At 60.4% G+C, this 17,020-nt stretch overlaps 1 protein-coding gene across 1 annotated transcript in view; it reads left to right on the plus strand.

Moving 5' to 3' along the window:
- Ass1 (argininosuccinate synthase 1) overlaps window positions 1-17,020 on the plus strand; it is a 41,819-nt gene that overhangs the window by 15,970 nt on the left and 8,829 nt on the right. The window contains exons 8-13 of the mRNA XM_005408343.2: window positions 623-693; window positions 1,057-1,087; window positions 5,323-5,413; window positions 7,658-7,742; window positions 8,331-8,395; window positions 15,867-15,998. Of these exons, the coding sequence (XP_005408400.1) occupies window positions 623-693; window positions 1,057-1,087; window positions 5,323-5,413; window positions 7,658-7,742; window positions 8,331-8,395; window positions 15,867-15,998 (475 nt within the window). The remainder of the gene's footprint in view (window positions 1-622; window positions 694-1,056; window positions 1,088-5,322; window positions 5,414-7,657; window positions 7,743-8,330; window positions 8,396-15,866; window positions 15,999-17,020) is intronic.

Raw genomic sequence — 17,020 nt, forward strand, 5'->3', positions numbered from 1 at the left:
TGGGCACCGTCCACACAGGCTCCTGGGTCTCACTGGCTCAAGGGCTGCCTGCCCAGCCGCGTCTTGCGTGCTGGCTCGGGGCTCAGCTGGAGGAGAGGGGAGCCCTCTGCTGGGTCCCACGCGCTGTCCCTGGGAGCAGCATCGATCGCGAAGGCACCAGCTGTCTTCTGCCAGCGGCTGAGCAGGGTGGGCCTCGGGCACCTCAGTGATGGGTTGGAACATTCGTGACCCGAGCCAGGGGTCTGGGCCCCTCTACCCCCAGCTCAGGGGCCATATGGGGACCATCGAGCTGGGCTGGGGGATCCTGGCACAGTGCCTGGCACTAAGGCCTCAGGCTCCCTTGGAGATGGACGACTCAGAACCTTCCGGAAGGGGCTCCAAAGCCGCCCCCACCGCTCCCCGGCCTCAGGCGAGGGTCTTGCAGGGCCTGTTGGTTGGTGGGCGCACCTCGCAGTGGGCCCCCACCCCTGGGCAGCCAGGATGGGAGGGAGGTGGCCTGGATCTCCGCGTGCAGGGGCCGGAGTCTGGGGCTGTCTGCCGCCGTGGGGAGATCAGGGCTCCGAGCCTGACCGTTGCCTCTGCGCCCGGTGCCTCCAGCCTGCCCCTGTTCTTTTGCCCACAGCAACACGGAATCCCCGTCCCAGTCACCCCTAAGAGCCCGTGGAGCATGGACGAGAACCTCATGCACATCAGGTGAGAACACGCGCCCGCCCGCGCCCCACTCCAGGTCCCCCAGCAGCTTGGCTTCTCTGGGAAAGTGGCAGTGAAAACTGGGGTGCAGGGAAGAGTTGAAGGCCGAAGGAGCAGCGTGTGAAGGTGCCCGGCGGCAGAGGCCCCCCCAACAAGCTGAGCCCCAGAACAGGGAGGGATACGTCCCAGCCCTTCCCTCGCTGCAGCCCCCGCGCACACAGCCCCCGGGGAGAGCCCAGGAGCTCCAGGTGCGGCTGGCAGCAGGTGCTTCGGCAGAGAGCCAAGGGCGGACAGGACTTGTGGGCCCGCGGTGGGGTGACACCTCCGTGCCCCCGCCCAACTGACCCGCCTCCCTCTCCCCCACAGCTACGAGGCCGGCATCCTGGAGAACCCCAAGGTAAGAGTGCCACCGTCATCGGTGGTGGCTGCTCCGTGCCGATGCTGTCTGATGTATTAGTAGCCTAATTTGAAATTTCACGGGGGCGGTGTGCGGGGAGCGGCCGCCTGTGTCCCAGCCCTGCCCGCGGGCCCCGCCGCCCGCCCTCTGCTCACAGCGTTTCAAGACACCCACCCCCTTCCCTGGTGCTCTTTTGCTAATTGCCCTTGGGATGAATAGGGAAGGAAATATTTCAGGGCAACACAGAGAGGGAGTGTGCGGTGATGAGACAATAAAGACGTAATTAGGCAGATGAGACACTTGTGGGAGGGCCCAGCCTGCGCCCACCAGCCCTGGCCGCCGGCTGCCGCCTCCAGGGGTGGGGGCCGACAGCCCCAGGACCCGTTTGTCTGGTCTGAGTTGCACACCCGCCACCGCCACCCGATCCTCGTTCCCCGCCTCTCGGGCTGGACCCTCGGCCCTGTTTGAAGTTTGGGGTCTCTCTCTCCTGGGGGTTTCTTTGTGTGTCCCCTCCACTGTGGGAGGTGGGAAAGCCAGGAGGAGTCTGTCATGGGACGGGAGCTAGCTCTTCCTCTGGTGGGGGCTCCAGTCCCTGCCTGGCCCTGAACCCGCAGCCCTGGGGCCTGGCGGGCGGCTTGGCTGACATTAGGGGAACATCTGGGGGGATGTGTTTGCTGGAGGAGGCAGGGACAGCTGGAAGGTAAGATGCTGGGGTGGTGTGGCTGAGGATGGGGAGAGCAGAGCCCCGCAGGGTGCCAGATGGCCCCCCAGCCCCTGCGTCTCTGACATCATCACCCCGGGTGCTGATCCTGGCTACACTGTGGCAGCGGCCGCGGTATAACACATGCTAGCGATGCTGACACCAGGTCTGGCTTCGGCATTTCCCTGGCTCTGCTGGCTGTGCGCACCCTCCTGTTACAGGTGAGGAAGCTGAGGCCCCAAGTGGGACTCCAGGGCGCCGGCTGCTCAGGCAGAGACTGGCCGGTGGCCCCGTCCCTGCCTGCCCGCGTGGCCCGCGCCTGTCGCTCAGGACAGCCCGCACCCTCGTGCCCCGAGGACTGACGGCCCCACGGGGCTGCTGCCTGCTGGCCACAGGTTTTTCCAGCTCACGCTCTGCTGACCCCTTGACACTGGGGCCAGCACCTCTAATTAGCCAGTCAGTCAGCTCCAAGGGGGACCAGTGTCCCGCTAGGCCGCACAGGCTGGGAAGCCGCCCCACCCGGCTCCGAGCAGGCCTGGCCCTCTGCTCCCCGGAACAGAACCCCAGGGCAGAGTAGGACTGGGGAGCGGAGCTGAGGCCAGAGGGGGCGATCGCCTTCTAACCGCGGACCACTCGCCCCCCCCCCACCCGTGAGCGTCAGGGCCTGTTAGGGTGCTGCCACCTAATCCGCACTGTGGTCTGAGAGATGGGAGACCTGGGTGCGAATCCCAGCTTAGTTTCTTGTTGCTAGGCAACATGGGGCCAGCTCCCCCACCTCTCTCTGAGTCTCTGGGTCCTCCGGCAGGAAGTGGGAAGCCAGGGCACCCCCCCAGGGTGAGGCTCGGCGCAGGGCAAGGCCTCAGAGGGGTGGGTGCCTCCCGGGGGCCTGTCCCACCTGAGGGACCTGTCCCACCCACCCGGAAGGCTGGCCTAGGCTGGGCGTGCATGGGTGAGGCGTGGGTGGGCAGAGGCGCCCAGTGCCTGGCCAGCCTGGCAGGGGGTCAGCGTGTCCTCTCAGTCGCCCTGGCCCCAGGGGCAGTTCCCTGGGGCTCCATGCTGGACACTGAACCCCCCAGCCCACCCGTGTGTCCCTGGATGTTGGAGCAGCCCGGCCCCCCAGGGCTTCTGGGAGCCAAATCTCCGGGGAACCGGTGCCCCTCCCCCTCTCCCAAAAAAGCCCCTCGGCCTGCGGAAGGGAGGGTTTGCAGGCAGATGGCTGAGCCATTTTCTGCCTCCATGAGGGCTGATTGAAGGGCAATGAGGCAGCTAATACGAAGAAAGATAGAAATTTACTTGCTTTAACTTCATACGGCCACAGTGAAAGAGTTCATTCAGTCGCCGGCCCGCCGTAGCTGACGGATGAATAAACCATTTGCCGCATTGATCATGCCTCTACATCATGGTTTAGTTCATGGGCCATTTGATTCCAATCTCTCCTTCTCGGACCCTGTTTCATGCTTTCTTTCGCCCCCTCCCCGCCCCCACCCTGCCCCCCCCCACTGCTCCCGCGCTGCACTCCCCCGGGATGACATTGGAAGTGGGCCTCCCGCTGGGATGGATAAATAGATGGCATTGATACTGGCCAACAAACTATTTGTCATTTGAACTGGGCTTTTAGAAGGGAGAGTAAAAAAGGCAGGCGCCCGGCCACCTCAGCATGCAAAGCAAATGGCATTTTATTTCTATTTAGTTATTTTATCTCATCGGCGCTGTCAGGTTACTGGCCGGCCGCTGCCGGCGACATCCCCTTAGCGGGGCCTGGTCCTCCGGCCGCTTCCCTCCTCCTCTGTCCTCACACACGCGAGCTGGTCTCTGAGCAGTGTGGCGGGAGTAGCGGAGCAGCGCCGCGTTGTGGGAACCGGGCACAGCCGGGGCGGAGGACTTCGGGGAGGGTGGGCGCTGCTGTCGCCCCAGACCCAGCCTTGGTTCTGTTGCTCTTCGGGCTGAGGAGGCCCCCGAGCTCTGTGTGCCCGGGAAGGTGGCGTGAGCGCGGGATCTGACGGGTCAGGGAGCCTGGCCTTCTCCAGTTCCCGCTGTGAATGTCCAGGTGTGGTTTGTAACAGGCCCCTCCCTGGGCCTTGCTTTCCTCCCTTGGCCAAGCAGGCATTGGGCCAGGGGTCTCTAAGGGCCCCTCTGCCCCCCAGGGTCTGTTCAAGGTTGGTCCTGGGTCCCGTGTCCTGGCCGCAAATGGGAGCAGGTGAAGGGCTGAGGGCCTCAGGTCTCAGAGGGGCAGGGGTCCCAGCACCGCCTCTCCGACCCCAGACTTGGAGAAGGAAGGATGAACCCTCCTGAGGGTCCTCCTTCTGAGGACGCTTTGGACCTGACGCTTTCAGTGCTAAAAGCTGGAGGGTCAGGGAAACTGAGGTTGGCCCATCACTCTGCCAGCAGCCAGGGACCTTGGGTGGGACCTGAGCCTGTCCTGAAAGGGCCCCTTGGGGACAGAGGCCCCGGGGAACATTGCCGGCTGTCCTAGGAACATTGTCTCATGAATATTCATACCCTTAAATTGTAAGAGTCAGGCACCAACATAATTTCCCCATTGTACAGATGGAGAAACTGAGGCTTGGGAAGTAAGGCAGCTGGTCCAAGGCCCCACACCTGTGGCCCTGACCGTTGGCTTGGGTACGGCTGTCAAAGCCAGCACCTGTTAGTTGGGTGCCTTGTGGGTCCCTGCTCTGCTAGGTGCCAGGGAAGCAGAGGGACGCAACACAACCCCCTCCCCACCCCAGCCTCCCTGTCTTCGTCTGTGGGTGGGGTGGCAGGGGACGGCCTGCCTCCCAGACTCGGAAGCTGCCGTGCGCTGAGTGAAGTGTGAATGTGCGGGTCTGGAAGGGGCAGACCTCCGGGACTGTGGGCCGCAGCAGGGCAGCGCGGCTGGGCACAGGGTGCCCCCAGGAGGGACAGCCGCAGTCAGCCCTGCAGCCCTGTCCCCTCGGCCCGGGAGCGTCTCAGGCTGGGAGCGGCCCCTCCGCCCCTCCAAGGATGGCCCGTTTCCACCACAGCCGAGCACAGATACACACAAGGGTTGATGTGTTTTCAAATGGGTTTCTGCTTTGCTCTTCTCTTTTCTCCCTGTGAGTATTAACCTCGGGGCCCTCAGGGACGGCTCGGCTCGACAGAGCACCTGCTGGGGTCACGCACAGTCATTAGCTTTGCGGTCAGTGCGGAATAAACCCCAATTCCTGGCGCCGGTGAGAGCGTGCGTGCGTGCGGCTCCCGGGAAGCCGAGGGACGCACGCGCCGCCCGACTCCGAAGTCGCACTTTTCCTCCTGACTTGTTTCTCTCCTGCTATTCTACCTCCAGCTGTGGGGGCGTCGAAGAAAAAGATGAGATCAAGTTGAGGGGAAAAATTGTCTGATTTCTCCAGCCCTTTGTTTCCCAGGCCCCCGGCCAGTGGGGCTCGCCGCAGGCTCCCGGTTCTGGAGAGGGGTGGGGGTGCTGGTGCCTGCAGGAAGGGGCGTGCTGGTGTCGGGGTACAGGCACATCTGGGTTTGGCTGTGACACCCCATCCCTCCAGCTGCTTTCTCTTTTCAGAACCAAGCTCCTCCGGGGCTCTACACAAAGACCCAGGACCCCGCCAAAGCCCCTAACAGCCCCGACATCCTGGAGATAGAATTCAAAAAAGGTACGTGCCCACCCCTGAGGTCCGGAGAGGGGCCGCCAGCCCTCTGTTCCCCTCCTGCCATCCTGGAAGCCAGAGTCTAGGCAGACCCGATCCCCGGGCAGTGTGGCCTCTGGCTCCCTGTCACACCAGTCTGTGGAACCTTCTAGTTCCCCAGCGGCCCCTTGCCAGCTGCTTGGGACTTCCCAGGCCTCCGTGTTCTCGTCTGTGAGCAGCGGGTAAGAGAGGGGCTGCGTTCTCCTGGCATAGGACGAGGTCTGTGTGCGGTGCGATCTGGCCTCCGCCTTGCTACTGTCCACAGGAAGTGGCTGCTGGCCCGGCCCGAGTGCCTCCCTCCAGATGGGCACCGTGGTCCTCTCTTGCCCTAAGGAAAGAGGGAGGGCACAGCCTGGACCCAGCTCAGAGGGAGGCTGTGGGCTGTGGAGGACCTTGAAGAAACAGGAAGGCTTCCTGGAGGAGGCGGTGTCAAGCGAGAGTTCACAGACCAAGGCCAGGCCCGGGGACTGACCAGCCCGTCCATAAAGCAGCTCCGAGCTGGAGCAGGAAGTCAGAAGAACGGCACTCAGGGGCTCAGCCTTTCCCCAGGGCACCCCAGAGACAGGAGGAAGCGAGGGGAGCCGCGGGCTGCTGAGGGAAAGCGGCGGGTCAGGCCGGTGTCTGGGCTGGTGCGATCCTGACGAGCAGTTTTGCCCCCTGGGCTCAGGAGCATGGGCAGAAGCGAAGCCGGTGTCTTACTGTTAGGACTGTGGTACCCCACCTCTTCCAGGCCAAGCAGGGGCAACTTCGCACCTCCCGGGGACCCCGGAGGCCTTGGGGGAGCAGAGGCAGCGTCGTCTCGGGTCCCCTTTGCCACGGCCTCCGCCAGTGTCCTCCATCCCCAGGAAGACCAGCCAGCAGCACCTGGGCTCCCCGTGTGCGTGGGGCTGCCCGAGCTGCGGAGGGTCCCGGCGGGGCAGGCGGCTCCGTGGGCTGAGCTGGAGGAGCGATGTGACCATTGTCAGGACCAGGGGACAGTCTGGAGAAAGAAAAGAAAAGGGGGGAGCAGAAGAGGAGGGGAGGACCCCTCCCCTGCCTGGTTCCCATTCACTCTCTAGTTAATTTATTTGAAGTTTTAATCTAATTATTAACTATTTTAAAGGCTAAGAGGCTTTCTCCGGCAGCAGCAGCAACAATGTCACCTCTTATCTGGGGCAGGCCCCAGCGCAGGCCGGCCCATAATAGGACCAGGGAGGGAGAGAAAGGGAGAGGGGAGAGGCGGGGGGTGGCGAGAGGGGCTTAAGGTTCATTATTGGGCAGACTTACATTTAATAGCAATTTACAACCAAGTTATAAAACCCCTGGAAATGGGGGTGAAGAATGGCGCGGCTGACAGCGCCTTGAGCGAAGCCCTCGGAGCGGCGCCTGGCTAATAAAGACTCGAAAGGCGCTATTGAGGGCTGATTGGCACCCGATGGCCGGCTACATGGTAATGAGCCGGGCAGATGGGTGGGAGATTAGCCGCCAACTTTGAACAGCTTTTCTTTGTCACTGTTACAGCTCTCTTGTTAGCGCCCTAATACATTTATTGCTCATTTCACACCGCTCGAGAAAGTGCCCTTGCTATTCAAAGGCTACCCTGAACCCACCCATCGGCCCCCACCCCTCCGCCCGCCACCCCCCTTGACACGGCCCGGCAGGGCCCTCCCCGAGCCACTGCCACCCCAGACCCCGCTTCTCAGATTCCCGGGCGCCTCCCTGCCCGAGCGGGTACCAGCTCACCCTAGTCCGTCGGCTGGCTGAGGTGCGGGGCTGGGGTACCGGCGTCAGGGCTCGGGGGTCCGCCCGACAGATGTGGAAGGGGCTGCGGTGTGTGCGCGTGCGCCAGGACCCTGCTGCACTCGGCCAGGCGGCCCCGGGGAACCGGTGGGACAGAAGGTGCTCCCGGCCTAAGACAATGGTGGAGCGTGAAATTCAATTAGTTCAGGGCCTGGTTCCAATTTCACAGCCCCTAAATGCAAAAGGGGTGAAGAGAATGGGAGGGTGGGGGAGAGCGTTTTTATTGCACTTGCCCTTTCATTCTGGGGGGCTCTCTCGCCCCTTCTCTCCCAGCAGCAGGCCTCAGCCTGCCCAGGGCTTGGAAGGAGTCACTTGAACTCTATATCTGTCACATGCGTTTAAGGCGTTGCAACCAGAGGAGGGGGCGGGGCGGGCTCGAGCTCCCCGAGCATCCCAGCCCGGAGGCCCACAGCACCCCCTCTCCTGCCCTAGGGGTCCCCGTGAAGGTGACCAACATCCAGGATGGCACCACCCACAGCACCTCCTTGGAGCTCTTCCTGTACCTGAATGAAGTCGCGTGAGTGTCTGCCGACACCTGGCCTACCACGGGCTAGCACATCCGGCAGGCGGGGACCACGGCGGCCGCTGACAGTCAGTCACAGCCGAGGCTCAGGGGCCGGGCCGGCAGGTTGTGTCCTCACCCCTCGCCACAGAGCCTCCGGGACACAGGGGTGGGTCTGACAGGAGAGGCCTCCTTGTTCCTTTGTAGACTCCTCAGCCAGTGTAGGTAACAACCCAGGAGTCTGCTGCTTGCCAAGGGCCTGGGTCTTCCAGGACTTTGACTGGGCCAGGGAGCAGAGCAAAAGAAAAGATGAATGCTTTGAGGGCTGGGCCCACACAAGCCCAGGACGAAGAGCACCAAAGAAGCAAATTGAACACAGGGACCCAGGCACTCCTTTCTCTTTCTCAGCCTCAACTTACCCACCTGTGCAAGGGGCACTTGGGTCAGGTGACTTGGCTCAGATGTCTTGCAGCCTGAGATGGCACCTAGCGCCCAGCATGGGGCTCTGGGGTAGGCACAGCCAAGCCACGCCAGCTCAGCAGGTGGCATCTGACCCCAAGCCTCGCACCAGCGCCTTATCTGTGTGACCCACTCTTCCCTCAGGGGCAAGCACGGTGTGGGCCGCATCGACATTGTGGAGAACCGCTTCATTGGGATGAAGTCCCGAGGTGAGTGGGCTCGGCACCCGGAGCATGGAGGAGCGCGGCCCCCGGGACGTGGGAACTGTGGCCTTTTCCGCCGAGGTCTCGGGGTGCTGGGAGAGGCGCATCGCAGAGGGACCTGGAGGTCAGGCTTCCTTGTGTGGGGGCGGGCGCGTTCCTGGTCCTTAATGCTGCTTCACTCGAGCCCAGAAGGCAGGGCGGGACTCCTGCCGGGGGTGGGCGCTGCGGGCCGCCGAGGCCAGGAGCTTCCTCCCGGGACAGCAGGCAGGAGCGGCCGCCCCTGAGGCTGGGCGGGACTGAGCAGTGGTCCAGGAACCCGGAGTCCCTTTGTCACTCGCTGCCATTTCACTGCCACACCCTCCTGTCGGGGACGCAGCTCCCCATCTCTGCAACGGGGCGTGCTCCTGGGGCTGAGAAGCTGCCGGTGTGTGACAGAGCTCCTGGGGGGCGCTCAAGGGGAGGGGGCGAGTTGCAGCACTCACAGCCCCTTCGGCAGGTGCTCACATCGCTCCGCTTAGGGCCCAAAACACCAGAGGACCCTAAACTTCGAGAGCGCTGGTGAGCAAAATCCAGCCTTTGGAGAGGGCACTGGCTTGGGAGGCAGAGGTCCGGGCCGCTGTGCCAGGTGTGCCCTGCCTTACCTGGGACCCTGGGCGAGGCATCTCCAGGGCTCGGTTTCCCCAAGTGCACCATAGTGAGCCTGGAGCTGGGGGTTGGAGCAGTCTGGCTCTAACTGTTTGATTTTCTTCTGAAGGTGTGAAGGAGGAGGAAGCCACTTCCCCTCTTTCCTGGGGCTCTCCCCTCCCCTCGGGTACTATCCAGGAGAAAGAACCTAATTGAAACTCTCTTGAGAAGGCCTTGTGCAGAACAATGCTGCTAATTAGCTGTCGCCTTTTATGCTGCCTTACTTTGTCTCTTACCTATGTAACATCTGATTAAATGTCGCTTTGTCTCCACCTGCCCTTGGGAGCCGGCACAATGGGCATCCTCCAAGGCAGAGCCGGGCAGGACCTTGGGGAGCCAGAGACCAGCACCTCATCATACAGAGGGGAAACCAAGGCCCTGGGAAGAGAGAGGGCTCACTCTAAACCCCAGGCCCCTCCATGGCAGGACCAAGGCTAGTGCCCCTGCCCAGGAAGGCGTGGGGAAGTGGCCTAGGAGCTTGGGCTCTGAAGACACACAGACCCAGGTTCAAATTACCAGATAACAGCAGGAACAGGTGCAGTAGTGGTACTTGGTAAACAGCAGCCGGTCCCCTTCTGGGGGTGGCCACTGGGGTTCAGTGGTGTCTAGTACAGTACTGCACATCATGCCCTTCCCGTGCCTGTGGCAGGCATTACTAACCGATTGCTGTACTATCCTGTTGGCTGCAGGGGCAGCTCAGTGCTGCGGGCCGGTGTAGGGTGAGCTGATGAGGGTTGCTGCCTGTGGGCAGGGTGCTGGGAAGATAAGGACTGGCCTGAGGTCACTGTGAGAGGCAGTTGAGGTGGTGATGAAGGAGGGATGGTGCCATTCTGGGAGGCCATCGTGGGGGAGGAGGCTTCCACTGGCTCAGTGTGGAATAGGCATCTGGGAGTGGGAAAGGGCAGGAGGTGCCCTAGGTGTCCTGGTGGGGGCTGCACCCTTGGAGGCCCGGGGGAGGCCCAAGGAAGAGCTGGTGTTGAGGGTCCTGGCTTTGGTGTCAGACTGGAGCCTCAACTACTCTACCTGTGAAATGGCCTGAGGTGCTGTGCTTGGTGGGGGGCTCAGCTCCTTTATCCAGAACTGGGTGGAGGGCATCATCCTCTTGGACAGCCATGAGATCAGTAATAGTTTGTCCCACCCCCTTGGCTTCCTACCACACACACAGGAAAAGTTCTCTGAGGCGCACACCAACCTCGCTCTGCCTGGCTGCTGTGTCCAAACCTCTAGGGAGAGGGGTGACCAAAGCACAAAATTTAATCTGAGAGCTCTGCAACTCTCTGGGGAAGGAAGTCAGGATTCTGACTCCAAGGATTTTCTGTGTGACCTTAGGCAAGTTGCTGTCCCTCTCTGAGATTCCAGCCTTTGGAGGAAGAACCAGGCTCCCCCATCGCCCCAAAGTTCCACTTGCCTCGTTCCTTGCTTGGTACTTTTAGGGTGTACCCTGTTTTCATTTCTCCGCCATAAGTATTGTAAGCAAGCAAGAAGGGGTAAATGAATGAGGGTGGTGTGGACTCCCCGTGACGAGGTGTTCATTACATGGAGTCATGGGAGAAACTGTTGATCTGTGGCCTGGGGGGTAGCGCAGGAGATGCTATAGTCCGTGCCTCGGTGTACCCGGGGAAAACGTCATTTGTATTGATTTTACAAACCTTGTAATTGAAATTCGTTAAGGGCTTGGTTTTTTTTTTTTTTTCCGGGGAGGGGGCTGGGCGATGCTAGAAGGCTGGGCCTGGGGTGGCCTGGTCAGCAGGCGCTCTCAGGGCCGTGGGGTCAGGGACAGAGGGCTGGGGAGGCTGCAGATGGAGGGCTTTCGCTGTATTGTGGCTGTTCACATCGTCATTACCACATTATCTTTTTAACTCTGGAGGGGGGCTAATTTAAGTGAAGTAAATGAAATCAGTGGGGAGGAGGGGGGCGGGCGGGCAGGCAGGAGGAGAGAGGAAGGAGCCAGCCGGGCCTCCTCTGCTCCTGGCCCCGCCCCGCCCAGCCTCACCTCTGTCTGCTGTGGCCTTGGCTGCACCCTGCACGCTCCACCCCCTCCAGCCTCTCTCCTGGCCCTCCGAGGGCACCTGCTCCCTTCTCCCCCTCCACCCGGCCCCACCTCGCTTCCACCATCCCTTCCGTCTCACTTCCTTCTTCTTCCTCCACTCGCTTCCCCCACCTGCCTGCCCACCTTGCCTGCGTCCCTCTCCGGCCTCTCCTCTGCTCAGGGAGAACTTTTCTGAAGGATAGCGGAGGGAGGGAGCCCAGTGAGCAGAGGCCCGGCGTGGCCAGCCTCAGAGATCTTCCCTGACATCTGGGGCGGGCCCTACTGGGCACCAGGGGCACGGGATGCCTGGAGCATCACCCTGACTTGCCTCCCGTCACCATAGCAACCACCTCTGGCCCTGGTACCCAAGAGGAGAGCTCTTGGGCTCTGGCCAGCCTCCCTCCTCCCATCCTTTTCAAATCCCTTCCTGTGGTCCAGGTGCCCTGACCCCTGCCCCGACCCCCGCGGGCTTGGCAGATCCCCCTCAGTTCTCCCGCATCGCTCCAGCCAGGCTAAGCTGGCAGCCCTGAGAACGGATGAGAAGAAGCCGCAGCAGCTGTGCGGTCCCCACCTTGGTCCACCGTCCCCCGCCCGCCCGCCTGCCCGCCCGGCTCCTCGTCCTCCCGCCCTGGCTGGCGTAATTACGGTGTGATTGAAGCTGCTCCGCAGAGCACTGCTGACACCTCTGTCTTTTCCTGTAAACACGGGGAGATGAAAATAGACACTTGGAGCCACTGTGCGTGTCACTCGGAAGACGTCTGTTGTCTCTTCCACGGCAGCGTGGAGGTGCAGCTGTCACTGTCGCCTCCTTTTTGCGCAGTGGTTTGTATGCCAACTGTCAAAAGCCCCAAATCCAGTCTTTAAGCATCAGGTTTCTGTCACCAATTTTTTTTAAAGTCATTTTTTTTCCCCAGAAGAAATATACAGAAATCATCCATACCCCCTACCCCTGCGGAGAGAGGGGAGAGCTTTAAGACGCACCCCCATGCTCACCCGCACCCACAAGGCCGCAGCAACCTAACCCCTCTGATCAGTCGCAATTAACTTTAACACCTCCTCGGAAAAGGTGCAGGGGCGGTAACGGCTCCGGCGTGTTCCACGGCTGCGGCTGCGGCGTTGCCCCGGCCTGTGACCCTCCTGCAGGTGCCTCAGAGGGGACGGGACAGGCAGTCTGAGGACCAGGGAGCTCTGCCACTGCCACCACCACGCCACCACCCCGTGCCGTGGGCGCTCTTTGCTCCTGGTGGCGCCGGCCTCTGCTTCCTAAGGGACATCTGTGATGGGCTAGTGGCTGGTGAGCTCCAGGTAGGTCGTGGCTCTGGTCACCTGTGTCCCCCCTCGCTGGACAGGGACCCGTCCCTACAGGACCATCAGCACGCACAGCTTGCTGGGACGGCATGTAGGTGCTCCTCTTGCAGGTAGCTCTCAGGAAGTTTGCAGGCCGGAGAAGTAGAAAGGTGCAGCCTTGTTCTCCGGACAGGCTGCGGCCTGGGGCTCACTCAGACAGGGGCTGAAGGTGAAGGTCCCACGAAGCCACGCGGGGCTCTCTGTGGGACTTGCGGCTGCGGTCCCAGCCCTGTGAACACAGCAGGTCTGCAGCTCACAAGTGACCGAAGAGAGAGGCACTGAGGGTGGCCCGGGAGCCCCAGAATTGATGCAGGGGCTCTGCCCTGGGCCTGCAGGGAGGGTCCCCTTCTACCTCTCGGCCAGCGTGAGAGGGTGGCGCAGGTTTCTGCAGGGTTTTGTGAGGTCTGCAGCATGAAATCTCTCAGGGGCTGTTTCTAACCCTCAGAGCTGAGTTCCGAGTTTGTGCCTGGAGGAGATCAACCAGCCTAGGAGGGCGCCCTGCTTGCACTGGCTCACAGGGAAACGGTTTATTCTGGGCAACAAAGTTTCTAAGGTAGTTGAAAGCTTGCCTAGGGACCTTTCCATGCAGGCAAATACTTCCAAATGTTCTTCCCTTGTGTGCTTTTCGTCCTTTCTTTCGTGGTCACGGAGATTGAGCCCAGGGCCTTTGCATTGAGCTACATCCCCAGATATTTTTTTAATTTTTATTTTGAGAGTGGGTTCTTAATAAATTGCTCCAGCTGGGCTCAAACTTGCAGTCTTCCTGCCTTGACCTCCCAGAGTGCTGGGATGACAGGCTATGTGCCTGTCTTTCTAAACAGACTGCAGGACCAGCAGCCCTTTCTTAATGGCTTGAGGCCATCAGAACGTGGAAGCGCTCTGTCCCCACAGAAGAGTGACCCTGAATTCTGTGCTGAGTCCCTGTGTCCCCTGTCCCAGGCTGTGGGCAGCAGTGTTTCCCACCCGCCCACTCGCCCCCCTGTCTGTCCCCAGGCTCTGAGCTGCGGTGGATGTGGATGGTGGGAACTGTGTCTACACACAGAAGCTGCCTGGGAGCTGTGGCCCCCATCCATGGAATGGGCTGGGCTTCTTCATGGCAGTGGTGATCATGTCAATACCTGGTACCTGGGGGCACATGTCACTGAAACCTCGGACTTGAGTGATTTTTTTGTGTGCCACAGAGTATAGGGTTGCTTGCCAAAGGCCCTTAGAGGTGGTCTGGGCCAAGACAGGACCGAGATGCTGGTCTTGTCCCCCTTGTGGTTGGCCAGGTGACCTTGAGCAAGTCACTACCCTTCTGGGGCCTCAGTCTTCTCATCTGTAAAATTGGTGCATTGGATCATTCAGCAACCTAAAGACTGCTCCTCGAGCCCAGGGTTTACAGAGGGTCCTCTGCTCCCCTGGCCATCATTTCAGGATGCTTGGCTTTTGCCCAAGTGCAGCTAAGCTAGGAAAACATGGCCCATAATCAGTAAGGGCTTTTCATTTCTGAGATGCCCAGACTTGAAGACCAGATCCCAGCAGGGTGCTCAGAGGAGGAGACATCTAGTTAGTGACAGGAAGATCTCATCAGACTGCCTTCTCCGTGTACCCGCCGCCCGGCTCCAGAGTTCAGAACCTTCTCCCTCGTGGTTTGGTTTACTTTTATGTATTTTTTTTTTCTTTTGTTTTTGAGACAGGTTCTCCCTATGCAGTTCAGGCTGGCCTTGAGCTCCCTTTGTAGCCCAGGCTGGTCTTGAACTTGCAGTGATCCTCCTGCCTCAGCCTCCCGAATGCTGGGATTACAGGTGTGTGCCACCACGCCGAGCTGCTTGGTTTGGTTTACTTTGTAGAGCACTGTATGAACTGTAGCAAAGTACACAGGACACGGGACGGACCGTTGTCAGGGTTTGAATGCGTGTAGCTTGGGGGCACTGCATTCATGCCTGTGGCTGTACAGCCGTCGTGCCACCCAGCTACAGAACTTTTGCTCTTGTACCGCTGAAACTCTGCACCCTTGGGCCCTGGCTGGCAGCCCCTGTTCTGCCCTCTGTCTCTATGACTGCCTACTCCAGAACCCGGCGCATGTGCCCTTCGTGGCTGGCTTTCTTCGCTGAGCACAAGGTGCCCCAGACTCTCCGTGCGGGAGCAGTGTCCTAACACGCTTCTCTTCCCAGGCTGAGCGTGGGTGGGCCACGGTTTGCTTCTCCGTTCCTCTGGCTGTGGCTTAGGCTCCTTTCTCTTTCGGCTCCTGTGTGCTGCTGTGAACGTGGGTGTGTACGTGCATCCTGGGTTTTTGTTTTATTTTATTTTATTTTATTTTATTTTAAAGCAACCAGCCTGGAAAAATAACGGTGGTAATTTCAGACAGCTGGAAACTTCCTCTTGCAATCCATCGTATTAGGGGAAAGGAACCTTCCAGGGGAGGGTCTATGGGCATTCGGCAGCTATTGCCCATCCCCCGTCGGGACACAGGACATGGGACACATTTGCCCGCTGCAGGGCCACGCTGCAGGGCCAAGGAGCCGGGGCCGGGCAGGCGTGCACACTCCTGGCCTTGGTGTGTCTGTGTAGTGCGGCACTGTGCAGGGGACGTTCCTCCGGAACCCGGCTCAGCCCAGGCCCCTTCAGTGCCTGCTCGGTCTGAGCAGGTCGTTTTGTAAATGGAGAGCAGGGTGTGTTGATGGAAAGGACCTAAGCAAGTCCCTGTCCCCTGACTTCCTGGGTTTGGACTTCTGTGGCCAGGTGACCCACAGGGAAGCAGACAACACTGAGCGGGGACCCTGGGGCCTGCAGTCAGCTCCCAGTGCTCCCTCTCGCAAGCCATTTCCTCTCGGTCTCAGTTTCCCCATCTGTACAGTGGGGCCAGCCCAGATGGTCACTCGAGCGCCAGGCCACTTGCAGTCTCTGGAGAGACATGGTTGCCTGGGAGCTGCTGGCTGAAGGTGGCCTGCGTGTGTGCGTGCGTGCGTGTGTGCGTGCGTGCGTGTGTGTGCGTGCATGTGTGTGTGTGTGTGTGTGTGTGTGTGTGTACAGTGCCCCCTCCCCAGCTCCCTAGTGGAAGGGAGGAAGGGATATTTGGGGCCCTGGGCGCTGCCGTAGTTGGTTTAATTACAGGTTTTCAGCCGCGGGCCAGTGGGCAGGCATCAGGAAGGAGGGGGGCGCCCCTCGGAAACCCTGTCATTTTCCAGCGTCTGAGGGCCTCTTCAAAGCGGGGCATCTAGACATTTTCTCCACAAGCCGCAGAGTGGACTGTCGTGGCCCCAGCATGAGCGTAATGACAGCCGCGTTTTGCAGCAAGCTGGGAGTGAATGGGTCCCACCGGCTCGTCTCCTGTCAGATGAGTCATTATTATTTTTTTTTTCATTTGCTGACAGTTTGGGTTTCATGCGTTTCTCTCTTTTTTCTCCTTTTCCCCCTGCCTGGAAAAATGGCTAGGTATCTACGAGACCCCAGCGGGGACCATCCTCTACCACGCTCATTTAGACATCGAGGCCTTCACCATGGATCGGGAAGTGCGCAAAATCAAACAGGGCCTGGGCCTGAAATTCGCCGAGCTGGTCTACACCGGTGGGTGCCCGGTCCCCGCCTGGCCCGCCCTGCCCGACCTGCCCTGCGCCACCTACCTCAGCTCAGGGAGGGCCCAGGGCGGCAGGCGTTGTGGGGGGAGGCCAGGCCCCCTGCCAAGCGTGCAGAGGGGTCCCTGCCCCCCGGGGCTGCTCCACCTTGTGGCAGCAAGGCCAGGAGCATTGCACACTGTCCCTAGGGCAGCCGGCCCCATATTCTGCATGTGGCAGGTGCTAGGTACCACCGTGTGGGACGTGTGATATCCCAGCGGTCCTCACAAGTCTCCCTGGAAGCCTCCAGCTCCTTTTACACATAAGAAAACTGAGGCTCAGAGGAGGGGGGATTTGTTGAGGCGAACAGAGTCGGAAGTGGCCTCACGGAGTGTGAGTCCGAGTTCAAACTGGCCTGTCCCCGTGCAGAACTGGAGCCACTCTGAAGTGCTCGAGGGACAGGTTCCTTGACGGGCGCTCAGCCCCAGTCTGAGCTCGGCCGGTCGATGCTGACTGGGAGCCCTCTGGGGTGGCCTCGGGCCTGAGCCTCGCAGACGGAGTTGGGTGGCAGTGAGTGGGTGACCTTGTGTCTTACTGTGTGTAGTCCCCAAGCATCCTGGCAAGCAGACAGCTTCTTGCTTTGCTCCAGGACTCCCTAAGTGACAGCCCTGAGCCGGATCCAGCCTGCCACCTGGTTTTATTCAACCGTGAGCTAAGAATACTTTTTATATTTTTTGATAGTTGGAAAGAGGAAAAAAATAACTATTTTATGACATGTGACAATGATATGAAATTCAAATTTCAGGGTCCAGCCGGATGTAGTGGCGCACGCCTGTCATCCCAGTACTCTGGAAGGCTGAGGCAGGAGGATCGCAAGTTCCAGCTCAGCATGAGCAACTTGAGTGACTTAGTGAGACCCTATCTCAAAATTAAAAATCAAAGAGGGAGAGAGCTGGGGATGTAGTTCAGTGCAAAAGCTCTAGGTTCAATCCCTAGGACTGTAAAAAGATATTTTTTTTCAGTGTCCAGAAATAG

Source organism: Chinchilla lanigera, unplaced genomic scaffold (assembly GCF_000276665.1).
Source record: "Chinchilla lanigera isolate Chin_1 unplaced genomic scaffold, ChiLan1.0 scaffold00112, whole genome shotgun sequence".
In the NCBI taxonomy this organism is placed as follows: Eukaryota; Metazoa; Chordata; class Mammalia; order Rodentia; family Chinchillidae; genus Chinchilla; species Chinchilla lanigera.